The sequence below is a fragment of the Nycticebus coucang genome, chromosome 19, assembly GCF_027406575.1.
Source record: "Nycticebus coucang isolate mNycCou1 chromosome 19, mNycCou1.pri, whole genome shotgun sequence".
Taxonomy (NCBI): domain Eukaryota; kingdom Metazoa; phylum Chordata; class Mammalia; order Primates; family Lorisidae; genus Nycticebus; species Nycticebus coucang.
In genome coordinates, this window is record NC_069798.1 from 28,925,378 (window position 1) to 28,942,893 (window position 17,516).

Here is a 17,516-nt window from a genome sequence, read left to right on the forward strand (position 1 = left end):
AAGTTGCTCATGTCTGTTAGAGTTTCTCTTATGAATTGAGGTGCATTCTGATTGGGTGCATAGATATTAATAATTGAAATCTCATCATATTGAGTATTACCCTTAACAAATATGAAGTGCCCATTCTTGTCCTTCCTTACTTTTGTTGGTTTAAAGCCTATTGTGTCTGCAAATAAAATTGCAACACCTGCTTTTTTCTGGTTACCATTTGCCTGAAATATGGATGACCATCCTTTCACCCTGAGTCTGTATTTGTCTTTTAAGTTAAGTTTTGACTCTTGTAAGCAACAGATATCTGGTCTGAGTTTTTGTATCCAGTCAGCTAAGCTATGTCTCTTTAGAGGACAGTTTAAACCATTCACATTAATGGAGATTATTGATAAGTTTGGTGAAATTTTGGGTATCCAGTTTTTCAAAAGTCCAGTGGACAATTTTAATCTTTTCACCATTGTAGAAGTTGGAGTTTGATCCGGAGTTTCAGAGTGAGTTTACGTTTGTAGTAGAGGATTGGGTTGGTCATTGTGGAGGATAGGTCTGAGAATATCCTGAAGAGCTGGTTTGGTTATGGCAAATTTCTTCAACATGTAAATGTCATTAAAGTATTTAATTTCTCCATCATAGATGAAACTCAGTTTAGCTGGGTACAAGATCCAGGGTTGAAAGTTATTTTGCTTTAGGAGATTAAAAGTCGATGACCACCCTCTTCTGGCTTGAAAAGTTTCAGCAGATAGATCTGCAGTCATTCTAATGTTCTTACCTTTGTAGGTAATGGCTTTCTTTCGCCTGATAACCTTGAGAATTTTCTCCTTCATGTTGACTTTAGTGAAGCTAATTATGATATGTCTGGGGGATGACTTCTTGGGGTTGAATCGTGCTGGAGTTTTGAAACTGTCTGCTATCTGAATTTCAGAATCTCTAGGCATGTCTGGAAAATTCTCTTTCATAATTTCATGCAGAAGGGCCTCTGTGTTCATCGATGCCACTTCATCATTTTCCAGAACTCCTATTATTCGTATATTTGCCTTCTTCGAATTATCCCAGACCTCTCTAAGAGAAAGATCCGTTTTTGCTCTCCATTTCTCTTCCTCTTTGAGAATTTGGGAGCGTTCAAAAGCTTTGTCTTCGATGTCAGAAATCCTTTCTTCTGCTTGGTCCATTCTGTTGCTGAGGGATTCTACTGTATTTTTCATATCTTTAAGGGCTGAAAATTCTTGCTTCAATGTGCCTAAGTCTTTGGTGGTTTTGTCTTTAAATTCGTTAAATTCTTGAGACAACTTTTGAATTTCTCCTCGGATTCCTAATTCCATTTTATCAATCTTGTTTGCAATCCAAATTCTGAATTCTATTTCTGATGTGTCTTCCAGTTGTTTATGAATGGGATCTTCAATTACATCCACCATTTCTTTCCTTGGGGGGGTTGATCTATTCTGGTTATTCATGTTACCAGAGATTTTCCGTTGATTCCGCCCCATGGTTCTTTTACTCCCTTTGATTTTTCCCCTAGGGTTTTGTTGAGGGCCCATTCAGTGTTGTAGCCTGAGAGACTGGAGCCCTGTCTGGTGTGGTGGGGCTGAGTGGTTCTGACTTATTGTCAGCTGGCTTCTGTTTGACCTCAGTGAAGCACTTACTCTGGGTTGAAGTCTCAGTTCTCTGTGTCGGCCCTACCCTGGATGTTTTCGGGGTCTGTGAGTCACCTCAGCAAATCCTATACTCAGGAGTGGCCTCCTCTGGTTGCCCAGGGAGGCAGGGGGTATGGCTTCAGCCACCTCAGGGAACTGCCGCTCTGATGTGGGTCTCCTCCAGCCTCACTCCTGTGTCCCAGAGTCAAGACCGACCAGCCGCAGTTCAGGCACTGTCCATGCCCCAACAAATCCCTCAAGAATCTGGACTCCTGGGGGACAGACCTCCAGATCCCAGAGTGAGGGTGGGGTGGGGTGCTGGGAGCTCAGAGCTACCAGCAGCAAGCTCACTCAATTCCTCCCAATCCTCTGGCTCCACCGCACTGCCGCAGCCCAAGCCTCCAGGCTTCAGAGTGAGGGCAGGGTGGGGGGAGCGGCTGGAGCCCAGAACCGCCAGGCAGCGAACAGACTCAGCTCCACTCAGTTCCTTGCCCAGCCACACGGCATGCGCTCAGGTCTCCAGACCACAGAGCGAGGGCGTGGGGGAGCACCGGGAGCTCAGAGCCAGCAGGGGCTCCGAGCCTCAGGGAGCCCAGTCGGCAGCAAGCAAATTCAGTTCCTCTCAGTCTCTTGCCCGGTTGTACCGCCGCAGCTCAAGCCTTCAGGCTTCAGAGTGGGAGCGGGGTGGAGGGAGCAGCTGGAGCCCAGAACCGCAGGGCAGCGAACAGACTCTGCTCCACCCAGTTCCCTGCCCGGCCACACGGCAGGCGCTCAGGTCTCCGGACCATAGAGCAAGGGCGGGGCGAGCGCCGGGAGCCCAGAGCCAGCAAGGGCTCAGAGCTGCAGGGAGCCCAGTCGGCAGCGAGCAAATTCAGTTCCTCCCAGTCTGTCGCCCGGTTGTACCACTGCAGCTCAAGCCTTCAGGCTTCAGAGTGGGGGCAGGGTGGAGGGAGTGGCTGGAGCCCAGAACAGCAGGGCAGCGAAAAACAGACTCAGCTCCACCCGGCTCCCTGCCTGGTCACACGGCAGGCGCTCAGGTCTCTGGACCACAGAGCAAGGGCGGGGGGAGCGCCAGGAGATCAGAGCAGCTGGTAGCGAGTTCGACTCAGCTATATGCCTGGTTGTATTGTTGCCCAAGGAGGGCTGCTGCACCTCGCCTCGGGGAAACGCTGCCCTGGTGAGGTTCTCCCTCCGCTGACTGTCCTCACCTCTCTTCCGTGCCCCAGAATCAGCGCTGACCAGCCGCAGCTCAGGGACTGTCCTCTCCCCTTTAGGAGTCACCCAAGAATCCGAACTCCTGGGGGACAGGCTTTCAGACCTCAGAGAGAGTGGAGGGAAGTGCTGGGTGCTCAGAGTTGCCGGCAAAGGATATTTACAGATTTATACAGTTTTATGCCTGGCAGGAGAGCGCCTAGGCATCCTAGTAAGGGAGGTAGGTCCAGTTTGTAGTAGGTCTCTCCCGTGAAGTGTAGTGGGATGGCCTTTGATTTCTGACCTTTTGTTTGTGGGGCCCTTAAGCCTATCAGGTGGGGCGGGGGACTCCCATCCACTTGGTGATGAGTTTTGTACATTTTGTTTGCTTCCCTGTGGTCGCAGCTCTCCTCAGCAGGGTTGATGTGCGTTCTTCAACTTTCTCCCTTGGTGTTGCTCGAATCCATCAGATTACTTGCCAAATTTTCATCCCCCAATTCTCCTTCAGGACAGTAGCCTCTGTGGAAAGCTGGCTTCAGTCTGCCATCTTCCCATCATCCCCCTCACCCTGAGTATTTAACCAGACTAATTGAAGTCAGGATTTTGGAGAGATACTGGTACTCCCATGTTCATTGTGGTGTTATTCACAATAGCTGGCACGTGCAAATATCCAAAATGTCAATCCATGGATGAATGGATAAAGAAAGTGTTGTATGCGCATGTAGTAAAATTTTATTCTGGTTAAAAAAAAAAGGAAACCTTGACATTTGTTATGACATGGCTGGCCTGAGGACATTATACTAAGTGAAAACAGGCCAATCACAGGACTAATATTGCGTAAATTCCACTTGTATGAGGTATCTAAAATTATCAAACTCCTAGATGCAGAGAGTAGAATGGCATTTGCCTGGGGGTGGGGAGGACAGACCATTGCTAATTAACAAGTATAAAGTTTAGCAATGCAAGATAAGTAAGTTCTAGAGGTCTACTCCACCACATTGTCCCTCTTGATAATAATATTGTTAGCCTTAAAATCTGAAAAGAGGGTAGATCTCATGTTAAGTGTCCTTGCCACAATAAAATAAGAAGAAAAATGTTATTAAAAGTTGAAAAGAATGTCCAGATCGTTCTATGGCCTCAAAGACTGGTAGTTGTCACAGATGCTTAAATTGTTTCTAACAGCTCTCTTGGTTAAGTGGGGGTGTGCCAGCCATCAGCGTTGGGTTCTAGACCCTACTTGATCCTCACCTAAGGTTTTAGTTTACAAACAGTATCTATATTTAGTTGAAAGAGTTTAGGTATTTGGTGAAAGGTCTACCACTTGGGAGAAATCAGATCTCCCAGGACAGGCTCTATCTCACTTTGTGTTCCTGTGGGGAGGACACTCATTGCACTTGTATTTGATGAGTTCTGACACTTGCCAAGATTCTGAATAAGCCTGTGTTAAGGGCTGTTCTCTCCAGGTGTTTTCTAGCTTCTAGTGTTCTTGACTCTAGGCTGTAGTTTTCCCTAGAATCTGAAGACTTTGGAAAAGCCATCATAGTCCCGAAAGTCTTTCTTCCTATCATTCCCTGTCATTGATGACTCTATAATTTTTATTATAAAAACAAAAACAAAACAAAAAAACTATGAGTGAACAACAATCCCAATTTCATCTTACTTTGTCCCTGACCACCAATCCCAAGGCTCTTCTTTGGATCTATTGGGATTTCTGTGGCCCATTCAGTCCCCCCATATAGTTTATTTCTTTAAGTAGATAGAGTTTTCCAAAGTCCAGATACTTGGTAAATACCTAACTGAATTTCATTTTATGGCATTGCCTTGATAATTTTTCCAGATTTTTCTTTTTATTTAAACTCTTCCGGTTGTCTTCACCTTCCTAAACAAAGGGCAGTTAGAGTGAATTTCACTTTATGCACAGTCTGTGCCTCTCTGAAAGGCACTGTGAGCAGAATGTTATTTGATCCTTGGATCACTGAGATTAGACAAGGAATTAGAAATAGCTGACTCTACTTTAGCCCCTAATCTTATCATTCCAAATGTGTGCTTAATAAAAAGCAGAATCAACACTTTCAGGTCAGAATAAGTTCAAACGGTCTAGAATTTATATATATATATATATAAATAAATATATATATATAAATGAAAAAAAATTATTGGCTAGAAATACTTAAAAATGCTGTCCTTGGTTAGATGCGTGATTATTCTCAAACCTTTCCCACAGCACGCCATTTCAAGTTTTAAAGTCAAGGTGATATACGTGATAAATCAAATGTGTAATTTCTTTTTTAGTTCTTCCACTTACAGTGGAGAAGGGGAATTTTTCTAGGAAATAGAACTTCTGACAAGATTTTGTAAAGAGAGACCTTTAGGTGAACTCTTATCAGTTCTTGCCTCAACGCTCTGCCCCCCAAAGAAACCTATTCAACTAGTAAATTGTAGAGGAATAAAATAGTCAATGATTGTTAAATTTCTTTGCCTATCTGAAATTTTCTTAGTACATAGATATGAGTTTTCACTAATTGGTCTTATTCAAAAGCTTGAGCTGGAGAAAATAGCAGGGGGCAGATAAAGGTGGATACCCTCTTGATAGACAGGTCATGTGTCTTGGGTGCTGATACGCTGCTGTGAAGGGTATGACAGCAGCCAACGTGGCCTTGCCTCTCCCAGGCTCATCTTGCTAGATGAACACAGATGTGAAAACTTTGGACACTTTGGGCAATTGATTTTATAATGGCCAGGTTTTCTACACATAAGTGATGCTAAAGCTATATAGGCCAGTTGGCTATCTGGGTCTTTATATTACTTTTCCTTTCTCCTAAATGGGAGGATTGGGTTGTGTAATGTGACTGAGAACACTCCTAAGGCTAGAGAGCTTGCTTATTTGGGGACGGAGGACCATGTGACTCCATGGTTGCCAAGTCAGAGTGCCTACTGGACATAGTTGATCCTGGTCCATCTGGGCAGCACAGTGGCCCAACCTACCATTTCTAGGTGACAGAAGAATTTATGGGCATCTCAGGCTGCTCCACCTGAGGGCATGTGTAGGGAAGGGCAGTTATATTTACTGAGGACCAGCCATACACAGATGCTTTCCACAAGTTATTCTCATCACAAGGCTGCAGGTACAATACAGAGATCTTCATTTGGTGAGCTTGAGACAGTACAAGTCACTTGCTACTGCTTAGTGGCACAGCTTGCCCCCCAAGGGCTAGCCAACACTAAAACTTGTGATCTTTTTACTGACCAGTTTTAGAGAAGGTAGGAATAAAAGATTAAGCCAGAGATACAGATGAATATAGTGTGTGTCTAGGAAGAGTGTGTGGATAAGGAGCAGTGCTGGCTGCCAGAAGTAAGTTGGAGAGTAATGGAAAAAGCAGTGAGTTTAATGTGAGGTGAGAAAGCAGTGGATAGAATCCAGGATAGAGTGAGATTAAGAGATAGACAAACTGGGCATCTGTTCTGGGCATCAGCTAGGCACAGGACTAAAATATCTCCTAGGAGAAAGGCAGAGTGTAAGGGTTTGGTGCCCTTCAGCTCAGGTTTCCCCATGAAAGCAAGCTAATTTTTCTTCTGCACAAATATGCATCACTCTTAAGAGGAAGCTTAAAAAAATACTTTATTCTAGGAGTCCAGTCTGTTTCTGTTGCATGTCTTTGTCACTCACATCTGCAGGCTTCTGGTGGAACTACTGGCTCCACCCCAGAGACCAGGCCCCTGAGCTTAGCCTCATGGCGCAGCCCTGCTCAGCCAAGATTCAGGAATTAAGCACAGCCTACCGCTGTGCTCTGCCTCTGGGATAGATTTATGAGTGAGGCCAATTCCTGCTCACCTGGGTTTTGTGGCTCTTGTCTCCTCTGCATTCTCCTGAGCACTTGAACTGGCCTCCCTAGCCTTGGGGCAGAACTGGTGCTCCTGGACCAAAGCACAGGCAAGGGAGGGCAAAGAGAGATGATGGCCCAGGAAGTGGGACTATTGTGAGCCGGGCTAAATCAGGTCCCATCTAAATTTCAATGATCTTCATCCTTTACTCCCGATATGGTTGCTCCTTTCTGTCCATTAAACGGAAGAAAGCCCAGGAACGGGCAGCTTTGCACCTGCGCTGTGTGCGCTTTGCACGAGTTGTGCTGCGCAGCTGAGGCCTGCAGTCACAGCAGAGGTCTATGAAAGGATGCTAAGCCTGACCTCACCCTGGGCGTCTTCTGCTTTTCCAGGTGGTGCTCAGACACGAGGATGGCGATGAGACCGCGGAGCCGCCCCCCAGCGGGTGCCGAGACCGGAGGCGTGCCAGCGTGTGTTCCAGTGGTGGGGGAGAGCACCGTGGCCTGGACCGCAGGCGAAGCCGCAGGCACTCGGTGCAGAGTGTCAAGAGTCCCCTGTCGGCTCCCACCAGCCCCTGCTCCCAGTCGGCTCCCAGCTTCAAGCTCGGTCAAGTACAAGATCTCCGTGAAAAGTAAGCATTAACCCAACAGTGCAGAGGGTGCAAGGATGCCACTGAAAAAGAGGGAGGGAAGTCACAAGGTCACAGATGTGCACTGACCGCTGACCTCACTGACCACTCAGAGCACCCAGCTTGTTCCCTGCCTCTTCTCGAAAATCCCCCAAATTCCAGGGAACTATCCATGCAAGATGGCCCTCAGTGACATGCACAGAACTGATCTTACTAAAGCCATGAACTGTTCAGCCACCTGATTTTTAAAAAACATTATTTAATAGTTCAGTTCTGTGTTCAGAAAAGCTGTACTTTGTCAAATGGAAAAAAATCTAAAACGCAAAACTTCGGCCCAGAAATGATTGGTATGTCACCATAGAAACTTGACATTGTGTGCTGGGCATGGTGGTATCTCCTTGTCATCTCAGCTACTAGGGAGGCTGAGGTGAGATGATCACTTGAGGCCAGCCCTGGGTGACATAGTGAGACTCTGTCTCCAGAAAAAAAAAAAAAAGATGATGGTGGGTGCAGTGGCTCAGGCCAGCAATTCCAGCATTTTGGGAAGTTGAGGTGGGGGGTTAGCTTGAGACTAGGAGTTCAATACCAGCCTGGGTGACAAAGCAAGACCCCAACTCTTTAAAAAACAAAACCATTAGCCAAATATGGTAGCCTGCACCTGTAGTCCCAGCTACTCAAAAGACTGAACGGGGAAGATCACTTGAGCCCCAAAGTTTGGGACTGCAGTGACCTACGACCACACCACTGCACTGCAGCCTGGACAACAGAGTGGACCCTATCCCTAGAAGAAAAGAAATGAGAATATAATAGTTTTGAGATACAGCAACGCAGGAGTATCTCAAGGTTGATTTTAGTTAAACAGAACAAACCAGTATAAGTCAAAATATCTGTTTATCTCTTTATTACTTAGTCATTCAGCAAACATTTTTACTGACTGTCTGTTATAGGCCAGCACTATTCAAAGCCATGAAACTGCATATAGGGTGGCCATACATTTTGTGTGCAATTTAAAACAGTAACAATTTTGGGTGGTGCCTGTGGCTCAGTGGGTAGGGCGCCGATCCCATATGCCGGAGGTGGCGGGTTCAAACCCAGCCCTGGCCAAAAAAAAAACAGTAACAATTTTAAATTGCACACAGAGTTTATGGCCATCCTGTGTGTGTGTGTATATATTTATCTCCACATATATATACAGATCCATATATTATATATATATACACACACACACACACATATACATACATACATATATATATATATGGAAACAGTGTGATCTTTGTCCTTATAAACCTGACATCTCAGGTGGTAAGAAAGAATGAATGAGAAAGAGAGATAGGAAGAAACAGAAAGGTTGACAATCTGTGAAAAGTTACAAATATTAAAATATAAGGTTTGACAAAATCTGGGAACCCAGAGTGGTTCTATACAACAGAGGTGCAGCAGAAGATTATCCCTGCTGCTGTAGGGTCTGGGTCCAGTTATATCTTCTCAAATGGATGCTGTCAGTTCACTGAGATCCTGGGTTCTATGGACCATCCCTGTCACCCAGCTTCATAGGGCCTGAATGATACATTCACATCCTGCTGCTGACTGAGTGGAGGCATTAAAATCTCTGTCATTTGGCTGGAGCATTCTCCCCCACTAGGGAGATCCTTCTGGGAGCGAAATTTAGGTTACCAGGTCTATGCATTGTATTTTGTGACCCAAGATCTTAGAGAAACTTTGAGTCAGTGCTCAAAGACAAAGCTCTCTCCTAGCACCACTTCTAGTTGATGGCATAAGCTATAAACCTGGGGAGAGTTGAAGAATGTGTCCAAGGTATCCAACCTTTTCTCTTTTCTGCCACACATCGGAAAAATAAGAGTTGTCTTGGGCCACAGGGTAAATACACAAACACAAAAGCTGATTAGCCCATTGGTTGAAAATTGCTGCTCTATGTACTCAAGCCTGCAAGACTATGTGCTTTAATTCTAATAAGGACAAATAAGACTCTGATCTCAGAGTTGGTTTCTTAAATAGAACTTTGTGCTAAGCCTCAGCACGATAGGGTATAAGTTTATTGGTGCTCTTTCATCTAAAAGCACCTTTGCGTGACTGTGCCATATTAAGTTTAATCTTAGTCCTTTAAATTTACAGATTTGATTGGAAGAGAGAAAAAATTGGATGCTTTCATTTATTACTAAGAAAATTATTTTTGGCATCTAATTAACCAAAAAGTTCTCTAGTGTAGACTGTAACAGAATGTCTTCATGTCTTTAGACCTTTGGAGTAAAAAGGTCTTAAGATTTGTCTAGCCCAAAGCAGGAGCCCTTCCGGGAGATGGGTACATTTCCAGGCACAGCACTTTCTTTACTGAGGTGCACCATTCTATCCTTGAACTGTTCTGCTTGTTAGGCAAGTCTCTGACCTAAAGTTGCCTCCCCCAGATGTGTCCCCGTATATCCTGGCTATTCTCTGTTGACCCAAAGGGGCTCTTTCCTGCTCTGTATCAATCTTTCTGATGATGAACACCACGTGAACATTACATTTCATCCTGTTGATTTGCACACAACATTCCAACCAGTAGAGGTAATTTTGAATTTCATTCAGTCACTAATGTTAGCAGTTGTGCCATCCGGCTTTCAGTCATGTGTGTATTTTAATGTACATGGAAGAGTGAGCTGGCATGTGGTGGATGCTAACAACTGGTTGGAGAGTGGAAGGTACAGATCAGAGCTACGTGCGTCGGAGGAAGGGGTTTGCAAACCTTCTCTGTCAAGATCCAGATAGTAAATGTGGTCAGCTTTGTGGGCCAGTCTCTATAGTGACCACTCAACTGAGTTCTGCCTTTGTAGCGCATAAACAGCCTTCGACAGGGGGTACCCGAATGAACACGGCTGCATTCCAGTGAAACTTAATTTATGGACACTGAGACTTGAACTGTACTTGTCCTGAAATATTATTCTTTTGGGTTTTTTTGTAACCATTAAAAATGTGAAAACCATTTTTAGCTTGCAGGTGATACAGATTTGGCCCTTAGGCTGAAGTTTGCTAACCCCTATTCCTTGGGGCTGGGTTCCTTGAGGGAGATTGAGGTGGGGAATAATCTGGAAATGGCCAAGAGGAGTAAACCCACTGTGCCATGTGAGAGGGCTGTAGGGAAAAGTGTTCTTAGGTTTGGGGTTAGAGCAAGGAAGTAAAAGAACTATCCCATGGAGTGATTGACATTATCAGGGATTTCGATGGTGACTGGTCATCATGAGTTACCAGGGCTCAGTGGAAGATTGAGGAGAGAAGGGCAGGAGATATGTCAGATTGGGGGGCACACAGAGCTAGGTGGGGAGGTTAAGGCAACCTGGTATTAGTCTTGGTGGTCCTTTCAGGCAGTGGTTCTCAACTAGGGATGATTTTTCCCTACCCCCAGGGGATTTCTGGACACACTTTTTTTTTTTTTAATTTTGCTTTCAATTTCAGCTGGCTTTCACTCATCTTAGTTTGAAGTTTTTTTGTTTTTTTTTAATTAATTTTTTTCTTTCTTCCTTTAGCGATTCTCTTGCCCTTTGCCTCCCAAGTAGTTTGGATTACAGGCACCTGCCACAACGCCCGGCTTTTTTTTTGGTAGAGACGGGGTCTCACTCTGGCTTACACCAGCTCATGCTGGTCTTGAATCTCTGAGCTCAGGCAATCCACCCACCTCGGCCTCCCACAGTGCTAGGACTACAGGGGTGAGCCACCACGCCGGGCCTGGACACACTTTTGATTGTCACACTAGAGGCATCTAGTAGGCAGAGTCCAGGAATTATGTTCTGCGGTGCGTAGGACATCCCAGACTAAATAAAGAATTATCTGTTCTAAAATGTCAGTAGTGCTGAGACTGAGACATCCTGCCTTGAGGAGAAAGCAGGGAGCTAGTTGTAATATCTACTCCTTAGGACGAAGCTGAGGTAGAGAATGTTTGGGCGCTCTTAGATGGAACTCTGTGTACCTACCTTACATGTTCACATGCATGGGTCAAAATTGACTTTTTTGAGAAAATGTAAATTAGGTATAGAATAGAAAAAATATAAATAGAAGATATAAATTGAAGTTAACTCTCAATTATTGGAGGCTAAGGAGGAGCAGGGAGCTAAGCTGTCCTGACCTTTTGTGGGCTCATAGCTGATGCTCACCAATTAGTGGCCCAGTGGTGGTGAGATGAGGGTAGCCAAACTTCAGGACTGCGTCGGGGGTGGGAGGAGGTAATTGGAGGAGTGTTGTTTTCTGTTTCCCTGCAGGAGTGGGGAAGGATTATTGGCATCTCTCCACTAGCCACAGGAAGCAGTGGGCAAATGGGAGAGCCTGATTAGTAACCATGCTGTGCAGGTGAACTCATTTTCCTGGGTTTTGACAGAGAAGAGGCAAGATTAGATGCCTGTGTTCCAGGATAGCACTTTGCTCTCTGGTCTCTAATGCTTTGTCCACAAGATTTCATTGCAAGGGTTACAGACCTCACTCAGGATCTGTAGCAGTATAGTAGAACAGCCATATCTCTTTTTTGGGAGCAGTTGGCAATGAGTAATCAATTTAAAGCAGAAAGTGTTGTAGAATGTTAATCTACAAAATCTGCAACCTGCATAACCAGGTCAGTCCTGGCTCTCAGAGGAAGGTTTGCCCATGTGCATTGAAGCCAGCAGTCAAGGTAGATGAGGGCATAGGTGTGGTCATGTGTAAACTCAGGGTGCTTGGTACCTGCACTTCTTTAATAGGGTGGGGGGATAGTGAAGATAGTACCAATGAGGGCTTCATCCAAGATGGTGATGGTTATTGTTACCGAATGTCCTGGAGCTTTCCCGGATGTTATTCTATTAAAGAACGTAATTGTTAAATAAATCTGGACATGAACTGGAGAGAATATTTTCTGCACTGGCATAAACATGCTAGAGGATTTCACAACAACCAGATTAACACCCACTGGTACCATGAACAACAAGTAGCTACTTGGGAAGATTTATCTGATGGTAAGTTATTTGTTATAAATTGGATTCACTGATGTGGGCTGTGACCTCCTGACATAGGTGTGACTGGGATATGGCCAGTGATGGCTTTGTGAGTATTGAGTAACAAAAGGTAGGCTGGAGGGGACAAGGGTGGTGGGGGAGTAAGGCTGGGAGTAAGCATGGAAATGGAAGGACCTGTACTGAGTCGTCAGAGGCAGTCAGGCACAAGGCAGACGTTACTTTGCAAAGCTCCTAATTTCTAGAGCAGGACTTCTGGTTTCTTGAATCTTCACTGACTGGATTGCAGATTTCTGAGGGTTTGCTGAATTGAATTTGGGGACCTTTCTAGGTTCTGAAGAAATTGGCAAAATTTCATTCTTAATGGTGAATTTAAAGTGAAAAAGAGAGGTCAGGGCTGTGTTTTAGCAAGAGCATCTGGGAACAGCATGGAGCACACTGGGGAAGAGCAGACCACAAACACAGAGTCCAGGGAGGAGTGGAGAGGGCCTGGCTGAGCAGGGGCAGGGACGTGGGGAAGCAGGGGAGGTGGTGGGATGCAGGAGGACATGATTTGCACCATCATGGTAGGATTACATGGTGGGGAAAAAGGGGGGGTCTGAGGCAATTCCCAGGTTACCAGTAACCCAGGTTCATGAGATGGCCAGGAGGACACTCGGTAAGCTTTGGGGGTGGGTCACATAAGTAGAATTTCCCCTGGCCAGTTGAACAGGCACTTCTGGAACTCATATATCTACAGGTGATGGTTGAAGATGGCTTAGATGCCACGACCCAGGAACCAATGAGCAGAAAAAGCTAGATAGAGCCCCAGAAAAGAAAAAATAGAATTGTTATCTCATGAAATGCTGAAACTGAGAATGTCAACAATGTTCCAAGTCAGTGAACCTTATAATCATTTATCTGCAAGTGTAAATGTTTGGCCAACATGAGTGGACTTATGTGGTGTATGGGCTGAGGAAGAGACAAGCCATTTAGTGGGTGTGTGTGTATCTGTGCGTGTAGGGGAGTGGTGAATACACTCTAGAGCAGGGGTCCTCAAACTGCGGCCTGCGGGCCACATGAGGTGGTGTGATTGTATTTGTTCCTGTTTTGTTTTTTTACTTCAAAATAAGATGTGTGCATAGGAATTTGTTCATAGTTTTGTTTTTTTTTTAAACTATAGTCCGGCCCTCCAACGGTCTGAGGGACAGTGAACTGGCCCCCTGTTTAAAAAGTTTGAGGACCCCTGCTAGAGAAAGGGAAGATTCACATTTCTAGTTGAATCTTTGACTTTCCTTGGGAATGTTCTTCTTTCAGGGCCAACCCAAACCCCATATTTCCTATTACGCACACCTTCCCATCCATGCTCTGAATGTTCACAGCTGTAAAGTTGCTTTCCACTGGCAATTCTTGCAGGTATGGGCATAGTGGTCCACTGGAGAGGAAGCGTTTCTCTCTTTATCCCATGCAATTCCAGGATCCCTTTGGAGATGGAGCACAGGCTTTCTAAGGAATACTAAGCTGAATGGATTGAATCCAGTCATGAAAAGAGGAATGACCTCTTCTTTACCTGATAAGAGTCTGTGGAGGGAGGCTGCGGTTACTTTTCACTGATGAAGATTGAACAGAAAAAGAAAACCCTGAAAACGTAGTTTGAAGAAGTCAATACTGGGTAGAGATGATGCTGGAGAATCATTTTGCAAGAGAGCCAGAGGGAATAGGTTTTAGAAATTGAAAAGGATAGGCCCAAAGAGAGAGAGAACTGGCCTGAGGTTGTGCTTGTCTCACTCCCTGTGCTTGGCAAGCTGATGGTGATGACAGAAGCATCATATCCATGTTGAAAAAATATGACTTCTAAATAAGGTAATTTTCCTGTTTCAGAGACCCATCTACTCATGGTCCACATATGTCTCATGGTGCCATATCTCGCGGTTTCATCTGTCCTCCTCGTGGATTTAAGCCCTTGGTGCATGGGCAGAGAGAGTTTCAGGGGCCAGGAATAAAGACAGAGCCTCCCTGTGCACATGAATGCAATCAAAAGGTGTTTAAGAAAAAAATGTAAGGAAGGCAGGAACAATGGCTCCTTCCTGTCCGTAAAGAGATTTCCAGCCACAAAGAGTTTATGATAGGAGAAGCCTGGTGTGGTGGTTAGGAGTGTGGATGCTAGAACTGGGCTTCCTGGGTTCAGTCTTGGCCCACCAGCTGCGAGATCCTGAACAAACTCCTTAACTTCTCTGTGCCTTCATTCCTCATCTGTGAAAGGGAGTACAAATAGTACCTACCTCTGAGGTTTCTGTAAGGATCGAAGAAGTGAAGAACTGCATAGCTTAGAGGCACCAGGCACAGAGTTTAAGTAAATAGAATGAGAGAGTGGATGGGGCTCGCCCAGCCAGAGCCCACTTTCCCCAGAGAGATCCTTGAAAGGCAGAGCAAAGCAAAGGGTAGGAAGCTTGCCTCGGGCCCTTGGACGGTGGTACATTTGGGTTAGTTATCTGCAGACTAAATGCCTTTGGTTGTCCTGATAGAGTGCACTTCCCAAAGACACCGCCCCTCAGGGAGGAATCCAGAAACAATTATATCACACTTCAGGAACACTCAATTACAGAATCCACATGGCCCCAGAGAAATAATTTCATTCCTGAGGTTTTTCTTCCAGCCATGCGGTTCTGGTTTTATAAACATGAGATTAAAAATTGAGTAGAGATGAGCACCCATGAGGAAGTGGCCAGTTGGGGCCTGCTGTGGGAGGTATTTGTCTTCCAGGGATCCTCCGATGGGACCAGCCAGGCGAGGGTTGGGGGTGGAGGGAGGGGTATGTCATGGATAAGCCTTCTGAAGTGAAGCAAATACTGACTTGAGAAGCTATTTTTCCCCTCTTCCCCCCCTTCCTTTTTTCCTGTCTTCTTTCCTCCCCTTCTCCCCTCATTTCTAAAGAGGCAATGTCTTGCTTTGTCACCCAAGCTGGAGCGCAGTCATACAATTAGAGCTCACTGCAGTCTCCAGTCTTAAGACTTAAATGGTACTTCCACCTCAGCCTCCTGAGTAGCTAGGACATTCCTCAGTTTGATCCAGGGTCTCAATATGTTGCCTAGGCTGGTCTTGAACTCCTGGCCTCAAAGGGAACTCCCAAAGTGCTGAGACTATAGGCATGAGCCATTGTGCCCAGCCTATTTTCTGTATTTTTTCATCTATAACTTTGCAGAATTGCCTTCCAAGTAGAGGAAGAAATAATTTTGATCATGAAATCAAGAAAAAAGCATGAATCACCTTGAACTCTACCTTTGTTTTAGTTTGTGTCTGTAGACTTGGGTCCACATCCATAATGACTCATGTCTATAAGTAAACTAGAAAGCTACCAAATCTCTAGAAAAGAAACCTCTAATACTGGGATATTATTTGAGAGTAGCCTTACATTAATAGACTTGTTATTATTGATGTTTGTGACGTTTGCGATTATAATTACTGTGTTGAGACAGAAATACTCTTAGGACTAAAGGAACAAAATCATTGTCATTCAACTTTTATTTTCTTGTGCCTACCATATTCTTGAGTCTGCAGATTCAGTGATGGGCATGACTCTTATGAAGCTTAGTGGTTTCATCAAACAGTTCATAAATAAAAATTATACAAAGTAAAACACGCATGGCTTTGGGAGAGGCCTTTTGAAGGGAACCAACAGGGCTGGGTGGTAGAGGGCAACAGGGATGGAAGGACACATCCTTGGGGAGAACCTGCCGCAGTGCTTGGGGACACGGGCAGGGAGAGCCATTACAGTATCGTTCATTCGTGATGCAGGCTGCAAATACCTGGGGAATGGCTGGATAAATAGAACATGGACTGTCCACGCGATGGGTGCAACCAGCAGTTAGAAGACACGCACAAACCACAAGTACTCACATACTTGCCACATCATTTGCTCTGTAAGAACATTATTGAATAATATCTTTCAATTTATTTTCAATGTTTATCAACCAAATTTATAATAGTGGTTCACCCTGGTCAAAGGGAACTTTTATCAGTAATAGTGTACTTTCTTAAAGGGAATATGAATTCCTGTAAGTAAGTATACACTTTTAAAAACTCTTTAGAAAAGAGGACAGTGGGATGGCCTGGTGCAGGACACCTCCTCAGGCATTTCAGCTGAATCCTGAAGCGTGAGAAGAGAACCCCAGAAATCCCGTGTCTCGTGGTGAAGGGAGAAAAGGGCTTGGTGTTGCTGGGTATCTAAATAGTCATCCTAAGGGGCAAGGCTGTGGTGTGTGCAGGGGGACAGAGTCAGCGTGGGGTAGAGAAGAGGTCACACACGGAGCAAGCTGGTGTGCAGGGCCTCAGGAACATAGAAGCTGGCTGTTAGTAGGTGCGTGCAGCTCAGCCATATACATCTGAAGAGAGGCTTGCCTGCCAGAGGGGACCAGAGGGAGGTGAGGGAAAGGCAGACAGGAAATGAGTGGCAGCTATTAGTCTAGAAGAGCTTCTGAAAATGGGGGTAGCTTGGACGAGGGCAGTGGATTTTAACTCTGCAGAGGATCTGATATAAACCCATGCTTAGGCCTCACCCCAGAATAGTTTAGTACAACTTCCAAAAGTAGGGCCTGAGCCTCGAGGGTGTGAATCCCTGGGCCGGAGGGTGCCAGTGGCATGGAGAGACATACAGAGTTGGAAGTACACGTCAGAGAGTTGGTCCGTTGCCCTCATTGCGGGGTCTTCCAGGACCACCCTTTTGTAGCAGGATGAGCCCCAACCTGGTAGCGACACTATGGGCACTGGATGCGTGTGCAGGCAACACATGCGCCTGTGACATCAGTTCTGTGGGCTAGGGTCCGGAATCGGTAATTCTGGCCCTTTGCTGCCCTTTTATCTCCCTGTACAGTTCATTCCTCATTGACATTCCCGCTGGCAGGTGGTGAATGAAGTAGAAAGTACACGCTACCCAGAAAAGGCCATGTGATTGCTGCTGGCAAACTGAGGGCACAGCACAACTAGAGAGCAGAAAAGTAGAAAACAAGACTGGGACAATCCCTGGCTGAGATAGATTTGGGGTTTATCTCTGGATGTCAATTATCTGTACTTCATTACCATATTAATAGTTAATGGTGGTATGTTCAAGTTCAACATGTGAAAAGGCAAGAAGTTCTCAAACTGAGGCATGAGTTAAAAAGATTATTATCACACACTGAAATGCACAATCTGATGGGTCTCCTCATGGTAGTTGCAATTGATATCTGCTTTTTAAAAACAAGCGCATTGTCCTTATGATAAAAGGATTTTTTTCCTTCTGGGTAGATGCCCAGTAATGGGATTGCA

General features: G+C 45.2%; 1 protein-coding gene across 10 annotated transcripts in view; it reads left to right on the top strand.

The window, feature by feature from the left end:
* The window catches only part of FHOD3 (formin homology 2 domain containing 3), a 584,424-nt gene that overhangs the window by 401,613 nt on the left and 165,295 nt on the right, over window positions 1-17,516 (top strand). For all 10 annotated transcript variants that reach the window (XM_053571099.1, XM_053571100.1, XM_053571102.1 and 7 more), the window contains one exon: window positions 7,025-7,263. In XM_053571099.1, coding sequence (XP_053427074.1) covers window positions 7,025-7,263 — 239 coding nt within the window. The remainder of the gene's footprint in view (window positions 1-7,024; window positions 7,264-17,516) is intronic.